Source organism: Narcine bancroftii, chromosome 3 (genome assembly GCF_036971445.1).
Source record: "Narcine bancroftii isolate sNarBan1 chromosome 3, sNarBan1.hap1, whole genome shotgun sequence".
NCBI lineage: Eukaryota > Metazoa > Chordata > Chondrichthyes > Torpediniformes > Narcinidae > Narcine > Narcine bancroftii.
The window spans coordinates 29,721,896-29,741,181 of NC_091471.1; the positions used below are offsets into that span (position 1 = coordinate 29,721,896).

At 39.9% G+C, this 19,286-nt stretch overlaps 1 protein-coding gene across 24 annotated transcripts in view; it reads right to left on the minus strand.

Annotated features, from left to right (window-relative positions):
• Positions 1-19,286, minus strand: part of ctbp1 (C-terminal binding protein 1) — a 424,680-nt gene that overhangs the window by 15,753 nt on the left and 389,641 nt on the right. For all 24 annotated transcript variants that reach the window (XM_069923684.1, XM_069923686.1, XM_069923693.1 and 21 more), the window contains 4 exons: positions 11,576-11,720; positions 10,117-10,323; positions 9,309-9,523; positions 8,191-8,321 (listed from right to left, as the gene is read on the minus strand). In XM_069923684.1, the coding sequence (XP_069779785.1) occupies positions 8,191-8,321; positions 9,309-9,523; positions 10,117-10,323; positions 11,576-11,720 (698 nt within the window). The remainder of the gene's footprint in view (positions 1-8,190; positions 8,322-9,308; positions 9,524-10,116; positions 10,324-11,575; positions 11,721-19,286) is intronic.

The window sequence follows — 19,286 nt, forward strand, 5'->3', positions numbered from 1 at the left end:
ATGATTCGGAGCCGAACAGGAGTGTGGGTATGACAATGGCTCTGTATACGCTTATCTTTGTGAGGTTTTTCAGTTGGTTGTTTTTCCAGACACTTTTGTGTAGTCTTCCAAAGGCGCTATTTGCCTTGGCGAGTCTGTTGTCAATCTCGTTGTCGATCCTTGCATCTGATGAAATGGTGCAGCCGAGATAGGTAAATTGGTTGACCGTTTTGAGTTTTGTGTGCCCGATGGAGATGTGGGGGGGCTGCTAGTCATGGTGGGGAGCTGGCTGATGGAGGACCTCAGTTTTCTTCAGGCTGACTTCTAGGCCAAACATTTTGGCAGTTTCCGCAAAACAGGACATTAAGCGCTGAAGAGCTGGCTCTGAATGGGCAACTAAAGCGGCATCGTCTGCAAAGAGTAGTTCATGGACAAGTTGCTCTTGTGTCTTGGTGTGAGCTTGCAGGCGCCTCAGATTGAAGAGACTGCCATCCGTGCGGTACCGGATGTAAACAGCACCTTTATTGTTGAGGTCTTTCATGGCTTGGTTCAGCATCATGCTGAAGAAGATTGAAAAGAGGGTTGGTGCGAGAACGCAGCCTTGCTTCACGCCATTGTTAATGGAGAAGGGTTCAGAGAGCTCATTGCTGTATCTGACCCGACCTTGTTGGTTTTCGTGCAGTTGGATAACCATGTTGAAGAACTTTGGGGGGCATCCGATGCGCTCTAGTATTTGGCAAAGCCCTTTCCTGCTCACGGTGTCGAAGGCTTTGGTGAGGTCAACAAAGGTGATGTAGAGTCCTTTGTTTTGTTCTCTGCACTTTTCTTGGAGCTGTCTGAGGGCAAAGACCATGTCAGTAGTCTGTTTGCGCGAAAGCCGCACTGTGATTCTGGGAGAACATTTTCGGCGACACTAGGTATTATTCTATTTAGGAGAATCCTAGCGAAGATTTTGCCTGCAATGGAGAGCAGCGCGATTCCCCTGTAGTTTGAGCAGTCGGATTTCTCGCCTTTGTTTTTGTACAGGGTGATGATGATGGGTGATGAGAAATTCAAAGAGGACTGCAAAGAGTGTAGAAAAAATCTTAAGAAAGAAATTAGAAAGGCCAAAAAGAGGCACGAAGAGGCTTTGGCAGGCAGAGTAAGAATAAATCCAAAGGGTTTCTATAGGTACTTTAAAAGTAAAAGATTAGTGAGGGATAGAATTGGACCCCTTGTAGATAGGGAGGGTAGGTTATGTGAAAAGTCAGAGGAGATGGGGGAAATTTTAAATTTCTTTTCCTCAGTATTCACTAGGGAAAAAATTATTGTACTAGTTGAAGTAAAGAAAAATAGTGGGGAGGTCATGAATCATACAAGGATAACTGAGGAGGTAGTGATGGCAGTGTTAAAAAATATAAAGGTGGACAAATCTCTGGGTCCGGACAAAATATTCCCAAGGACACTCAGGGAGGCTAGTGCACAGATAGTGGGGCCATTAACAGAGATATTTAGGATGTCACTGGTCACGGGGGTAGTGCCAGAGGATTGGAAGGTGGCTCATATTGTTCCGCTATTTAAGAAAGGGTCCAAATGTAAGCCTGGAAATTATAGACCTGTGAGTATGATGTCTGTGGTGGGTAAGCTGATGGAAAGTGTTCTGAGGGATGGCATTTACAAATATTTGGAAGAACAGGGATTGATAGATAGTAGTAAGCATGGTTTTGTCAGGGGTAGATCATGCTTAACAAACCTTATAGAGTTTTTCGAGGGGGTTACAAAAAAGATTGATGAAGGGAAGGCTGTGGATGTTGTCTATTTAGACTTTAGTAAAGCTTTTGACAAAGTTCCCAACAGGAGGTTAAGAAAAAAGGTGGAGGCATTAGTATAAATAAGAAGATAGTGAAATGGATTCAGCGATGGTTGGATGGGAGGTGTCAGAGAGTAGTGGTAGAAAATTGTTTGTCAAATTGGAGGGCGGTTACTAGTGGAGTTCCTTAGGGATCGGTCCTGGGTCCACTATTGTTTGTTATATATATTAACGATCTGAAAGAAGGGGTGGTGAATTGGATAAGTAAGTTTGCAGATGATAAAAAGATTGGTGGTATTGTGGACAGTGAGGAAGATTACTGTAGCTTAAAAAGAGATATAGGAAATCTAGAGGAGTGGGCTGAGAAATGGCTGATGGAATTTTATACAGATAAGTGTGTATTTTGGAAAGGCAAATCTAAATAGGTCATATACATTGAATGGTAGACAATTGAGGAGTGCAGAGCAACAAAGGGATTTAGGAGTTATGGTAAATAGTACCCTCAAAGTTGATACTCAGGTAGATAGAGTGGTGAAGAAGGCATTTGGAATGTTGGCCTTCATAAATCGAAGTATTGAATTCAAGAGTTGGGATGTTATTATGAAATTGTACAAAGCATTGGTGAGACCAAATTTGGAATACTGTGTGCGGTTTTGGTCACCAAATTATAGGAAGGATATAAACAAAATAGAGAGAGTGCTGAGAAGGTTCACGAGAATGTTACAGGATGTCAGGGTTTGAGTTACAGAGAAAGGTTGAGCAGCCTGGGGCTTTTTCCTCTGGAGCGTAGAAGATTGAAGGGGGATTTGATGGAGGTGTTCAAGATTTTAAAAGGGACAGAGAGAGTCAACGTGGATAGGCTTTTTCAATTAAGAGTGGGGGATATTCAAACCAGAGGCCATGGTTTGAGATTGAAGGGGGAAAATTATAAGGGGAACATGAGGGGAAATTTCTTCACGCAAAGGGTGGTTGAGATGTGGAGTAAGCTTCTGGCGGAGGTGGTTGAAGCAGGGACGTTATTTACATTTAAGGAAAGACTGGATAATTACATGGAGGGGAGAGGATCGGGGGGGTATGGACCAGGTGCTGGTCAGTGGGACTAGGAGAGTGGGGATTTGTTCTGGCATGGACTAGTAGGGCCAAACTGGCCTGTTCTGTGCTGTATATGGTTATAAAATGACACTGTGTATATTCAAGAGGGAAATATTTGTGTATTTTGGATAATATGGTTCATAGTGTAAAAAACAATAAATCAATACAGACTTTGTATCAATACACGAGTAAAAATGAATGTTCGAAGTATTACATAACAGAAGTCAGCCTCTTATTAACTGATCCATGTTAACAAAGTAACATTATGGATTAATTCCAGCCAATACAGCTCCTCATCCCATTTCTTTCCTGCAGCTATCAGGCTCCTGCATAAACCCCACAACAGTTCTATTATGCTGCACTTGCTTGCTCCAATTAATCTTCCTTTATATTGTAATCCTATATTCTGTAATTGTGGTCTTTCCACAATGTAAAGGATGAATGTCAGAGAGACCTGTTTGTCTGCTTGCAGAATCCTTCTCACTTAGGTACTCCAGGTATTTTGCAAGACAAACTTAAAATAATCCACAATACCAAATTGCCACAAAGTGAACTCCTTCTCATCCATATGCATTGCAGTCAATAACCTTCTATGGATATAGGCTGTCCAAGAGTGAAAAATGCACTGATTGGTCAACGGTTGAAGTTAGTTTGAGTCCCAGGTCTCAAGATTCTGCCTGAAACTGCTGATGTGGGAAGGTTCACCAGTGAATTTTTCTTGGCCCTAAAGAAGAGAATGAGAATTCTTCTAATTCCCAAAGCCTTTTCAGCATCCTGGTAAATTATATTTTTACATGCCTATCCAAATCACATTTGAAAGCCCTGATGGAATTGGTGTCCATCAGTTTTATGAGCAGTAAATTCTAGATTGTAGTCTGCAGAACAAAGCTTTTCCCTCACACCTCTCTATGCCTTTACCAATCAGTTTATATTTGTGACCTGTGGTTCTTGAACCATCTGCTCTTTAGTTTATTTTTCAAAATCAAATTTCCTCTTTACCTGCTTTGCTCCTAGGAGAACAATTACATTCTCTTTAACTTTGCTGCAAACATCTCTTTTCTAATAGAAACATTGAAGTAATTTTTGTCTGTGGACTCTCTAAAATCTTCACATCCTTCCCACAGCATGACGACCATTATGGTTTATCTAGTGTTCTGTACATGTTCAACAAAACTTCCCTCATTCTGGATTCTGCTGCTCTGACTGAACGTTACTGACTATTACCTGAGCCTGCCAGCAATTTTCAAAGTATAAATGCACACAAACTCCCACTTCTTCCTGCTGTTTTATGTCCTAAGAACTCAGAATATTCTCCTTATTTTTAACTGACAAAAAAGTATCAGTTTAAAGTCTCTGGATTTTCTTTTCTGCTCTGATTGATATCCTCAAGCAAAAACTGCAGATGTTGAAATCTTGAACAAAGAGGAGATGGAGGGACTCAGTGGGTCAGGCAGCATCCATGGGGTAAAACTGGTCAATCAACTTTTCAGATTAGGATCCTTTATTGTGATTAAAGTAGGAAGGGATATCAAGGCGGATGTGGGGAAAAGAGGTGGGGCGAAGCTGGGGAGGGTCTAAGAGGTGATAAATTATTCCATCAAAAGTGGGAGAGGTGGAGAGGCAGGTGAAGGGACTACTGGGAGGAGGCGAAGGTTAGAGAGAAACATAAGAATAGGAAGGCGTAGGTACAGAGATGGAGAATGAGGATATCCGATGGGAATGTGATCAGAGCCGGGGGAGGGGAGGTGGGGGAAAATTAAAATGCCTCTGGAGCAGGCGTACCTAGAGAGAATTCTCAATGGAGTGGTAAAATAGAGAAACACAAAACCTATCACATCATCATACTTTCACCTCCAAGCACCGCCTCCCCCCGATCTACTTCCTATCACCCCTTCCCATTTGTTTCAATAAAGAGTCCCAACCCGAAACATTTACTGAGTGTTGAGTGACCATTTCAATCCATGGATCTGAAGCTGCTGAGTCCCTCCAGCTTTTCACTGCTTGCTCCATATTCTCTTGCAGTCAGTTATTATCCTCATTATTTAGTTCCGGTTTTGTATCATCTACACACTTTGTAATCATTGTTAAGTCATTAATATATATCAAATGCAGATATTAGTCCCAGCACCGACTCCAAGAATAGGTTAACATCAGTTCCTTTTGCCTTTACATTGTTAGATTTCATTTAGATCATAAAGCATGGTCCGAGGGACCTCGTAAGTGTTACCATATAAAATTTGAGCCTTTCTTTATTTTAAAACTCACTGCACATGGAACCCCATCAGTTAGTGATTTTCATTGCAACTGTCTGAGCTATGTTTAATCCAGTGTTGAAAGACTGGTAAATTAATCAATACCTAGTTCCTCCTAAAATTAAAAATGTAATAACTTGCAAACTGAATTTGAAAGTTTCCCACTAGAACTTCCAATTATACCTTTTCCACTCCCAAGGCAAAACCTTGTCTTTGGCTCAATGACAAATAGCAATAAAAACAAATAGATCCACAAACAATGATTTGATTCCAGTTTCAATTCAGGCTAAATCCCCTTTGGCCCAATAGAAAGTGTATTAAACTATCAGGGGCTTACAGTGAACCTCTAGCCACTGGTTTCTGATCAGTGCTGACTCCCACTCACCTCTCTTCAAACTGGTGCTGGTACCAGCCTCCCCCTCATTGCCTTGCATGGCTGAGGTCCCACGAACCCACAAACAGGGGTAGTTTGAGAACAGAGAACATTTACTTCAGACACCAATTACATTGTAACAGAAATGCAGAGACCAAGAGAAACAAAGAATAGACAAGGTGAGAGAGAAATGGTCGACCACAATATCCAATTCCAACAAGGCATGGACCCAGAAGACATTGGAATATTCAGTTAGGATCATAAATGAACGGCTATTGAGAAATTCCAAATCATGCCTCTGGTGGTTGAGAAAACCAATCAGGGTCCCTGGAACTGAGGCAGCTTCACCATTGAGCCACGGCTGATGCTGAACGGCTGACTTTGAAGTTCCTTGCCAGCCCCCTCAACTTGCAGAACTATTTTGCGTGATTCTTTCTTTTTAAAAGGATGATCCTCGCTCGTCCAAAAATATATTCTTTGATTGGATTTCACTGAGCGTTTTATTTTCGACAAGGGTCTAAGAAGTTTGTAAAAGTGGGAATTGCTTATCTGCCATCAAGCCAGGGACCAGGAGGCTTTTGGCACTGGTTATCTGCCTCTTTTCAGATAGCATATGACATTGGCAATTACTGATTGTATGCTTCGAATTAGAAATTGGCCTCTGCCAAGGTGGAAGGCAGAGCAGTCAAAGAGGACCATCTTCATTGGGAAAGGATTGTCTAAGGAAGGACATTCTGGCATTGGAGAGAGTCTGGAGGAGGTTCAAGAGAATGATCCTGGGAATGAGAGGGTTAAAGTATGAGGAGTGTGTCATGGCTGTGGGCCTGCAAACCCTGGAGTTTAGGAGATGAGGGAGGATCATCTCAGAGGACTTCCAGTAGTGGGAGAGTCGAGAACCAGAGGGCAGAGTCTCAAGATAAAAAGGATGACTCTTTAGAACAGAGACAAGGAGAAATTACTTCACCCAAAGGGTGGTGAATCTGTGAAGTTCGTTGCCACAGATAAATGTGGATGCCAAGTGCTTTTTCCACTTGCAAAGTTCGGGCAAACTCCTGCTGCAATTTCTTGACTTGTTAAAGGGCAATGACAATTACACGGCTTTAAATGGAAGAAAAAGAATGGACATTGAGCCAAAGCTTTTCATTCAAAATATTGACCATTCTTTTTTCTCCCGATGATGCTGCCTGGTCTGCTGAGTTAAACCACAAGATTGTGTTTGGCTTTGGTTCCACTATCTGCAGAATCCTATGTGTCTTCAGATCAGATGCTATTTATTGTCAGACAATAAAACAAAAATGTAACATTACACGAAATTGACCTTCAACCTTCTATAAGGCAAACTAATATTTATCCATTGGCATTTTCAGCACCCATTAAAGTCAAAGAAAAGCAAGAGTCCCCCAGGAGACACCAAGTATCTGTGGATTCATCTCCAGTGCTCTCACAGCCTTTGCAGCCGCACAAGACTCCAGTTCAAACCATTGGCAACTCGAGCCCAGACCCAAACCTCCAACATGATGAGGAACCCTTCAGTGCCCAGATCTTTTGGGAGCTCTCCTTGCCCTCAGCGTCCCTTTGAATACTGGTTTCGATATCTGGTTCTCAAAAGCCAATCTCCAGCAGGCCCCAGGCTGGTGTGAGTCCTTTGAACTCAAGTCACCAGTAGTCCAAAGCCTGAATGGGTTCCTCACCCGCAAGTTACCAATAGTTCATGGCTTGTGTCCTTTAGCCGCAGAGTCCCTCACTGGTCTGCCATCGTGATCACCATCCTGTGGGGTTGTCTACTCTGCTTCTTCTCAACGTCCACGGCTCCCCTGGAGTCTGCAACCCCTCATGACTACTGCCAAACACAGGCATCACCATCTTAGACGCAGACCCCGTGGTTGCAGGATTTTAAAGAAAACATTGTCGGCTCACTTAACAGGCTGTTTAAAGCCTGTATAGGAGCACAGGAAATAGGAACAGGAGTAGGCCAAAAATGGCCCATCGAGCCTGCTCCGCCATTCAATACGATCATGGCTGATCTAATTTATGGAGCCAGCAGCGGCAGGAACCCATGAGGGCGTGCGGTGTCTCCGCTCCCCGTTTTCCCCAGGTCCGCACCAGTGGCCACGTTTTTTACCCCTGTCCCTACAACACAAATATGAAAAACTTGGGTTTCAAATTCCAGGTCCTTCAATACATCAGAATAGCAATTAAAATACCAGAGACTCAACTACCTAACTTGCCATTAATTCTTTACTAGCTGGATTGAATGCATGTATGTTGACATTTCATATCAAAAAAAAAGTGCAAAATCTTAAAATATAAACCATAGACAAAAGGTCTTAGACCTTTATCTTCCCACAGATGCAGCCTGTCCTTAAATATCTGCAGTACTTTCTGTTATTATTTATGGCAAGATTTTATGAAAACACATGACAAGACTTTTTGATAGGCTGGTGGATTATTAGAACATGCTCACTTCACTCTCAAACATCAAATTAATGTTAAACACATGTTTCTTGACATGCAATCAGATGACACAGCCTTGAAAATTACATATCAATCCAATTATTAATTTTTGATTTAGAAAAATCAAAAAGTGATTTTTTTTTTGATCCAGGAATGCCACCCACCCCACCCAGAATTTGCAGCATGATATTTTTATGTCATCTTTTACGATCATTCGATGCAAGTAAAAGCCTTTTGTGTTTCAACTGTACCTAAACGGCTCTGATTCATGCACATCCAGTGCTGCTCCTCGTATTCTTCCTTCTTTTAAAGCTTGAGCCAGCGCTTTCTCATCAACGAGTCCACCCCGAGCTGCATTCACCAAAAATGCTCCCTGCCTCATCTTTGAGGGAGAAGAAAATTGGAGAAAAAAACAAGTCTGAATTTAGTATGTACATCTCTTTTGATGATTAGTATCAGAAATTACAATTAAGAAATATTTTAAAAATAAAGCTAGAACGTTTCCAGATCTATCATTTTAGCCACACATTTAATTGACTACAGCAGAGCAAAAGACTGACAAAAAATTATTTCAAGAAATAAATTTTTTTACAGTTCATAAATTAATCTGAACTCAAATCTCATTAGTGTTCTAGCAAACTGTTATTTTAAACATTGCAAAAGGAAAAAACACTCTGCACTGGGGACTGTTAGAGATCTAATGATATCATTTACAAACTTGCAAGACCTTCAATATTGTTTTTCCCCTTACATATTTCAAATTTAATATTATTTTCAATTTTAGAGCAAAGAAAGTAATCTATTTGATGACATTACAGGGGGATTTATGAGGGTAATAATGTAAACCACGTCCTATATTATCCTGGAGAATGGTATGGAGACAAAATAAGACTTGAAAAATAGAACCATGGACAGTCTTAAAGAACCAAATGGGATTTAAAAACCTTTCAGTGACCAAAAAGGAACTTTTTCCATACATTGTCCAAGTCCTCATCATGTTTATTTCCTCTAAATCTAGAATTCTCACACCAAAGAGTTGTCATTTCATTCAAAGACGTCAAGTGCATCCTTTCACACCATCAGCATTTTCTGTGGTCACAATTCAGTCATGTACACTTAAAATTAAAGAGAAAATACTCCTATCAGGTTTTATTCTACTGTGATATGATGAGTTGGGAGTATTCACAGTTTGATAAGACAGAGTAATTAGGAAACATTTAATGTATGGTCTATAACGGTGCATGCACATCCTCTCCTTTAATTTTACATCTTGGATGACTGGAAGGATAATTATTTCACCAACTTGATCTCATGATTGCTTGGATCACATGAAGAAAATTACATCATCAATGGAAAAGCACAAGTGTACCTGTTTGATAGTGAAATCATTGATAAGATGGTGGTTGTGTTCATTCAGGCTACAATGGAGAGACACACAGTCGCTGTGGAATAGGAGATCCTGTAAAGTATTGACTCGTTGGAGACCTAGTGCACGCTCAATACCATCTGAGAGGTATGGGTCATAGAAAATTACATTAAAACCAAATGCTTTTGCTCGCAATGCTAATGCTTGACCCACACGACCTAAAGGGTAAAGATGGGGAAAAAAGGCCATTAGCTGCAGAACAATTCTGCCCCAGATCCTATTTAAATTTTTTACTCTTTATCATAAGCCAATGTCCTCAAGTTTTACTCATTTCTGTAATGACCCATGAGAATATCTACACAATACAATCGAAGCACAATTATCATTCTACTCCCATGAGAAAACACCCACTTCAGAGTCTTTCTTCCACAATGGCAAATCTGGGTAAAGGTTACACAAGGAGAATTGGTTGTCAATTTAAAGGCTACGAAAGATAACCAAATAGGATTGCAAGTGTTGTATTTTTGCAATCTTGGAAGAATGAAGGGAAGTGAAAATATTTATTAGGTTGTGACTTTTTGAAAGAATTCTGAAGTCCCTCTATCTGCAAACTCATGGAACCTATCAACATCTGCACTGATTTTGGATATTAAATATCAATAAGGAATAATTCCACCTAATAAACATTTACCATTATGAATTTTCCACAATTATCTTTTATTGTATCTGGATTTAAAGCAGAATAAAATGAGCATTGCCACACAACGTTCATTTGCATCCATTTTCTGCTTCACTTTTATAGAATACTCACCTAGCCCAATAATTCCAAGTGTCTCCCCTCGAATCCGAGCAGCTCCTGAAGCTATGTCTCGTATTTGTTCAACACTTTGAACTCTTGTGCCTTCCCTTAGAGCTTGATGAAGCCAGGTAGTCCGTCTGTACAGGTTCAAAATATGACACATTGTGGAGTCTGCCGTCTCCTCTACAGAGGCTGCTGGGACATTACATACAGCTATACCTAAAATCAACACACAAAATTCCACTCATGTGTCAAATTATATGCAGGATACATACACTGTAAACAATTACTGTCATCAGTTGGTACAGAAAACTGTAATCTGTGCCTTTGTTGGTAAAATCATATAACATCTCTAGCATGGTACCATGCTTCCTCATGAAGCACATTTCACAGGGAAGAAAATGTCTGTAGCAGAAGCAACAAGAGTCTATTTCACATGAAAAAAACTAAAGCAGCTAATAAGTGAACAAATGAAGAGTTTATCATAAAGAATAAGTACAGTGAACAGATGAAATGGAAGTATTATTGCCGCAGCTTTTCAAATACACAAAACACATGACCAATTCAAGTACAGGTTGTATCTCCTTAATTCAGCGACATTGGGACCCCGAATGACAGAACACGCTGGAAAAAACAAAATTGATCCCTAAAGAAAACCCCCAAATGTAAACATATCAAAGGTAGAACAAAGCTTAAAACAGAAAATAATACTGTGCATACAGTACAAGACAGTTAGCACAACGCTTTCACAGTGCCAGTGACTGGGACCAAGGTTCGAGTCCCGCGCTGTGTGTTAAGGAGTTTGTACTAACAACAGCAGATTAAAATGTGCCAGACCACAAAGTACTGGATAAGAGGTGCAACATGTATAATTAGTAAAATAGACACCATGAAGAGAAAAGTAAAAGGAAGGGAAAATAGAGCAAAACCTCTGGCATCCAGCACCTATGGGGATTGGTAATACTGGATAAATGAATTTGCCAGTTGCTTGAGATTGCAAGTTGAGTGATTGGCAAACTAACTGGTGGGGGAGGGGGGGTGCCAATTTCAAACTTTGGTATTTTTTTACCTATTTATCTTTCTCGATTTTTTGCCAATTTTACTGTACATTTTTAAAAATTGAACCAGGGAGAGGAGCATGCTCGTTCTGGCATATTCAGTTTAACTTCCAGGTCAAGGTAGTGGTTTAAACAAATACTTTTCACAAATATTCAATGCAAAATATGCAGCTACCAAGAATATGTTACACAATTTGTACTAAAAATGAACAAGTCATACTGGATCAAATATCTGACTGAAATAAATGGTCTCCAAAAACATTGGGTTGAGGCCCTGATGGCATTCTTTGAATCTTCGATACTGCATAGAATGGAAATAGTGGTATTCAATTTTACCTTCAATCTCAAAATTATACTCTCTTAAATTGTACCATTGCAAGAATACGGATGGTTACCACAACTGTTATTCATACCTAAATCTCCAGCTGATTTTATGTCAATGTTATCAAAACCACTGCCGATTCTGACAATTATTCGAAGTGCTTTGAATTTTTCCAGGTCTTCTCTTGTTAAAGTGATAGTATGATACATCAGTGCACCCACTGCTTCATTTAGTACCTAGGAAAAAGAAGCAAACATTTCAACAAGAATTTACAGGTTCAATACTGTCAGGGGTACATAATTATAAAGACAGTCTTTCTGCATGGCAGAAAACAAGACTGCAGATGCAGAAAACCTGCAGCAACACCTAAAATGATGATAAAACTCATTGGGGGTTGGGGGCAGAGTGAGGCTGCCATTGAGTGTGCATTAAGTACAATCACATTTAACATTAGATTCTCTAACTAAAATTTATATTTACGTAGAACTTTCAACACAGAAAATGGTGCAACCAGACAAAAACAAATAGGATACTAGGTCAGTTTTTAAATTATAAAAGGATTTCTAAAATGTGGTGAGAAACCATTTCACCAACAAATAAGGAATTTATTGATATCAGTCCACTATTTGAAGTGTTAGTTTGTCTACGTTTGCTCAAGTCAACAACTCATTGTTGATTCTTCTCGAGTTCAATCTTCTTTCCTCCTTCATCCTTTTAGTCCTTGATTTGCCTAATACTCAAATGCAATAGAAGCATGAGATATTAAACCAAAATCTTTTACTTTTCCTCAGTTGGACAAAAAGATTGTGAAGCTACACTTGGAGCACTGTCATTTCAAACTTTTTCTTTCCACTCACATACTACCTTAAGTAATCCTTTACTAATTACAGAGCCTCATGGCATAGGGATTACTTAAAGTGATATGAGAGTGGAACAAAAAAGTTTAAAAACCACTGGTTTAGAAGGTGTAAGGTAAAACATCATGAGATGGGAATGTGTAGGGAGTTACCCTGTACAGGGCAGTAACAAGAAGGGGAGGTGTCCTTGTACTCCTGTTCGGTAAAACATCATGAGATGGGAATGTACAGGGCTGTAACAAGATGTGAATGCATCCTTGTACTTACAAGATAAGAGAGACATTGATGGATTGAGAGGCAGGAAGCTAGCAGGGAAAGGATAGCAACAGTTTTAGTCATTGGACAAGTAATGATATGATGATGTTCTAAGCACATATCCAAGGGTATAAAAAATCACCATTTTGCTGATAACGGCAGAATGCATTCTCCGACTAACATGGTTGGTCGCAAGTGTTACAATCCGGTAATAAAGAACAAAGAACCCTGATTTCGACTCAGCCTGGTGTTTGTCTCACTCATTCATGAACAAAGCAGACCTAACAAAGGTTATGGACAAAATGAAGGCAAACTAGATGCTAACTTTCTCAGTATGGACAATTGGCTGAATGACCTGTTCCATGTTTATGACCTTTAATTTTAAGATCCACATCACCTACACACTCAGTCCCCTATTGATTGCCTTTGCTTTTTCTAGATTCTGCATGACCTGCTGAATTTTTCTAGCACTTTTATGCACTGCATGACCCCAGATTGCAATTTTTCTTGTTTAACCTCATTTTGACTTGGGATTTTTTTTTGAGACTCACTATCTTCTTTCTATTGACCTTCACTATTGGTTTCAAATCAGGAATGGGTGAGGGAATCAAAAGTAGCAGGAAACTCATGGTCAACTTCTGGCTGAATATAACTGATTGGCAAAGTTGGTTCATGTCACTTGGTCTCCAATTGTTCACAGACATGTCCTTCGTTCATTTCACCGCCACCACCCACCTCCTCCTCTCCACAACTTTTTTTTTTAAAAGCCTCCTTTCTAACTTTTCTCTGTTCTGATGAAAAGTCATCTACTCAAAAATGTTCACCTTGTTTCTCCAAGTATTTGCAGAATATCCATTTTTTTATGAAAGTCGTTTGACACTTAACACACAAGCCTATTTTCATAGATACTATAGCAGGTTCTAAACAATATTACTTCCTGGTAGTTTCCAACTAAATTATACATCACACTTGTTTCACACGACTCTCCAAAACATTCTCTAGTTGGGGTGAATGCATTAAGTTCAGGAACCATTATTTGTGCTATAATGTGAAATCCCAAGTCTATTTAAAACCAATATTATTGAAAATCCCCATCTGATCTGAAATATTAAATTATAAAACGACCATATGTCACCAACTGGTCATCTGCTTAATTCAGATTCAATTAATAGGAAGGCACAATGTGACAATTTAAACTGTTTTCACCATGGATAATAATGATAAGCCCCAAGAGCAATTACATGTGATAGAGGAATGTTTTAATTCAGTGAAGATAAACCAAATCTCAATAATCAAAGGATTTTCTGGTTTGTTTTATCATGCATAACGTTGCACAATTATCAAAACATTGACCTTCATACTTAACTCATGATGCACGGGCCGTTCAATTCCAAAAGGCATTTATCCATCTGTCACCATTTTCTTTACAGCAGTTTTTGGGGCATAAAATTTCCCACCAACAAGAGGCAGAGAAACACCAACAAGAGCAAGAGAAATTAGCATGTATAAAACAGGTAAACACATTGCAATTTGGAGCCCTACTGAAATTTAATGGATGCTGAATAGGTTTCCCAGGATTCAGGAAATTACAACATCAAGTAAGGCTGATCATTCAAAATTAATTACCTTCTATAGACCTCCTTGTGGATAATTTAGTAATTTGAATGGTAAAGGCGAAAGATTTATCACCATCAAGTGCCTTACTGCTATAGAATGCTGTGAAGATAAAATATGTGATCGCCTACTTCAATTAATATATTTACAATTCTTAGAGCATATTGATGCATCATATTGCTGTAAAAGAGATTGGTGTCCATTAAAAAAACCATAGTAGTCGCCTAGTGAATGTTTAATTACAACTGCCCTAGAGAGCTGCCATGATAAGTGGAAAACAATATGGTAGTAATGTTATACTACTGCTGTTCTAATTCTAAACCTGACATAATGAATATGGTGGTATTAATTAAATAAAATGAAAAGGATATCAATCTAAACTTCCTGATGTTGCAATTTGGCATTTATTAGACAAGTATCTCTGAGCCAATCAGTATTGTAACAACAGGACACCAAATTTTCCAAGTGAATTATATCAGCTGCAGGTTTCAGTGACGTGCATATGCATAAATAATAATGACACCAAGTCTTCTTTACTCATGAAGAATTGAGGCATTATTTTGTCCCAGGTAACAAAGAAATGCAGAAGCCACCATGGGTGTTGGCAATGACAGACGAGCTACGATGACAAATATCCGTCAACACTTCTGTGGCGACAACTTCCATGTAATTGCAGTCGATTGGTTCACATTGTCAAAAACGAGCTGTTGCATGTAGACCAGACTTCTATCCACAAACCCACACCACACTTCAGATCCCGATTCCATTCTTACACCCTGCCCCAATCTGGACCACACTCCAGCTGCACACCGACTTGTTGGTATATTCCCGGGTGCAAATCCCTCAATGTTTTTGTGTGCACACTTGTGCGAATTGCTTATTAGCGGGGAGGGATGTGCACCCACTTTGAACTGCGAATGTTTAATTTTTTTTAAAAGCCCACATGATGACCAAAGCTTTACAAGTGTCAGAAGACATTGTTGGGTATTTAAGAACCTATGACTTTAGGATTACAAAGAATGATAGTTTGCGTCAGAATCGAACTAGTACTAGAGCAAGCTTAAGTGCTGGGTGAGGTATACTCTCCTTTGATTTGTAAACTATGCGTAGGATGAAATTCAACATGTACGTGACATTGTCACAGATGAATCGATGAGGTTGAGCTTGCATGCACCGTGTTCACAGGAAATCACTCAACATTTTCAATACGCAAACAATGAGAGTCAGACAGCATCCATGGAAAGAGAGAAAAGGATGATCCCAACCCAAAATGCTGACTAACCATATTGCTCCATGGATGCCGCCTGACTCACTGTGCCCCTGCCACCTCTCATTGTTTGATTGAGATTCTAACATCTACAGTTCTAATATTTTTCTAACATTTTGGATGAGTTCACGTTGAAGAGGTTACAAACTGAGAAGGGTGCAGGGCACTTCAAAATCTTTGCGTGGATATTAAAAAAATATATACTCAAAAGGGTTTCAGGAGCTGGTGGTTATAGGAAGGGACAGAGGTGAACAAGGTAACAAAAGCTGAAATAGGCAAGTTTCGAAGGCAAACTGTGACAGTGACCAATTGGGGGAGAGGCTGCTTCTGAGAATGCAAGATTAGGGGAGTGGCAATGTGCATCAAACGCATGGCAGAGTCTCATTTGGATTGATCTTAAAATTGTAATGTTCCCAAAAAGTACTGTTAAAGTTGAGCAGTGGTGTGAGCTGTGGCCACTTTGCCGGCAATATTCTGTCATACACAGTGCCATCTGCAGCAGAGAGGGGTCTGCATGAGGAAATCTGCATCATAGCAAGGGCCTTAAATTGTGGTCTTTGCACCAGGCCTCAGCAATAGATTAGACTCTGGGAACACAACATTCGGTTGTAGGCAGTTCCGTGCCCTGGAACTTGGGCAAATGAGAAGGTGCCAGCTGATGAGTTTCCAGCAGCTGTTGATGTCTGTCATAGAGTGTTTCTGGAAGCATCCCACAGATTTCCATGTTACACTCACTTTTGGACTCAATATCCCGAAATTTGACAGCATCACTCATCAGACTTTCCAGGCAAATTCCAATGATGGATAACAATCTCATCTCAGTATCGCCACCTCGAGGGCACCGTCTGGTGGTACAAACTCCAGTGATAAATTAACAGTGGTTTTCATGTCTCAATAGCAGCCAAGCCATGTCCAGGTGCTTCTTCTAAAGTTCTGAATTCTGCAAAAGGAATTAGCCACTTTGCTCAAGAAGGCTATCAGATCGGATCCACCCCCTTCTCTTGCACAAGGGTTTCAGGGGCATTCAGTGGTGATTATTACCCGGTGTGAGCAGGAGGGTGATGCAGCGCTAATGGTGCAGCTTCACAGCTGGAGGTACCCATGTTTTGATGGAGGTAAAATGGCCAAAGAATCAAAGAGTAAAATGATGGGTATGCAAGAAAGAATAATATCACAGACTGCTGAACAACAGGATTGATGGAATTATAATCAGAAATCCAAATGACTGAGTAGCTCAAAACTTTTTTTTTCTTTTTTCGGGGGAGGTAATATGTCATGGACAAACCAGAAAGAAATAACTCTGGAGAGAGACAGAACCTCAGCAATAGTTGCTGCTTCTATCACTAGGGTTGATGTATAGCTTGATGCAGCCATATTAGGTACATCTCCACGTCCCCACCCTCTTTAGAAATTTATACATCAGATGTCTGTGAGACAATCCTCTTTGATCCCCCATCAACTGGTAGATGGGTTGGGTATCTGTGGTAGCACTGGAAATGCTGTAATCCTTTAATGTTAAGAAAGAGTTGAAACTTGCAAGCTCGCTGAGAGTTTATGGATGATGCATAACTCTCACTTGCTGTTACCCAAAATCATCAGTCCTTTCACTGCACCAGATTCAGGTGAAATCGCAAGAATAACTGTCCAGGTTGTGACCAGCAGCAATTGAGCTGATGGATGATAGCTACCTGTTTGTTCATTTAACCCCTCCCCTGTATCTTTCTCTTTCCCTATCTCCTTTCCTCCAGCTTCCCACCCCACTTCGCTTCCTTCTCCAACATAATAGCCACAGTCTTCTCTCCCCATCACCTCAACTTATTTCTCTTCTATCCTCCCACCTGTATACACTTGACCAGCCGCTGGTCCTCCTTCCTCTTCCACCTCCTCCCACCTTTTTAAATCAAGTGACTTTTTTTTCTTATAGCTGATGAAGAGCCCAGACCCAAAACATTGGTTACCCTTTACTTCCTATGGATGCTGTGTGACCTGCAAAAGTTTCTCCAGCATATTTGTGTACTACACTCAACCGCAGCATCTGAAGGCCTCCTCGTTCGGCTCAAAATCAGGTGATACACAATGATAAACCCCAGAGTAAACATTTTCTGGTCATTACGATCTGCCATGAAGCAGGCGAACAACTGCCACTTAGATTTCCATGGTGAAGTCATCTTCCTAGAGCAGATTACCCAGAATGGAAGAATAGGAATTGTATCCTGCCTAAATCAATTGCCTGTGGGACAATCATCTCAATCTCTGTCAAGAGTGGCTGAAATGCAGCAAGCCACATTTCTATGGAGAGTTTTGATCTTTATGCCATCCCAAAGTGACAACACATCATGTATATGCACCTTACAATTTTATGCACGTTAGGTATGAATGAATGCAACATCAGTGCACCTGCTCCCAAATACAACCAACTGAAACAACCCAGGATTTGTCACCAGAAGCAGCTTTTCATAAAAGGTTACCCTAAAGTACTTGTAAAACACAAATGTCTGCAGATAAACATATTAGCGTAGCAGTTAGCAAAGCACTTTTACAGTGCCAGTGACCTAAGTTTGAATCTGGCGCTATCTGTAAGGAGTTTGCACCTTCTCCCCGTGTCCTCTGGGTGCTTCAGTTTTCAAAAATGTAATGGGGTTGTAGGCCAATTGGTTTTAATTGAGCAGAATGGCACATGGGCCGAAAAGGCCTGTATGTCTAACTTAAAAATTAAAAACCTTTTAAAGAGTTGCTACTCCTCTCCACTGATAACTAAATTAACCACAGTGGGTGAACAGCTCTTGAAGCAGGAGTCATTTCTTCAAATTTCAGGCAAGTCTTCATTCCTCCAGTCAGAATGTGCATTGTCAGTGAACTGTGCATCCAAAACATGAACTTCATTTTTTTCCCTTTCACTGCTTTGTCCGTGGAAAGAGCAGAATTTCCATCACCCGCTCGTCACCACAAATACTGAGCCAAAGGCTTTGATCACTCCCCAAAGATGTTTTGTATTTACATCCGAGTCAATATGCATACAGTCTGTATTTTGTCTTTTTGCATTTTCTAAATTAGGAACAATTTTGCAAAGATACTTTCCGTGGAGTTGGCAGAAAAATGCATTGGCTATAAAAGTGCACAATTATGTCACCATTGTTCTGTTTAGACTTCTCCAGCTGAGATGGATGAATGAGCAATGTAGATTCATACACAATGGAAGGCATTCATGGAATTGTTGCTTTCTTACCATCTGCACTGCAATTTGTAATCAGTAACAGAGAGAACAAAGTTCATAAACCATTATTGGGCAACAATATCCTGTAATACAGGGTCACTATATTGGATCCACATGGATTTTTTAAAATTTGAAAATGTCATCAAGCACTTAATATGTTGGTCTCATTTATTGTTGGTCTCATTTAAACATTTTTCTCTTTTGAAAAACATGAAGAGGATTTGCATTCAATTCCCCTCATTCAACATTCCTGACATGCAGAACATTGCTACGCATGGCTTGCATTTGGCCCATAACTTGCTGACAGTCACATATTTTTTTTAAAAATTAACCAATTTTAGATTTTCTCGCTGATTTGGGAAGTTGAGATTTTTTGTACTTCTTCTAATTCAATCAATCAGAGATTAAGCATTGAATTGTTTTAAATAACACATCTTAAATCTATTATAACATTTGTTAACAGAGACAAAACCATTCAGAAAACAATTGAGGACTGCATTTAGTATTTTTGTTGTTTCAGTTTTGTGAACTTTCGTTCAACTACATATCGTCTCATGATCTCTATAATGTTAGGAGTGAACTTTACAGATGAGAA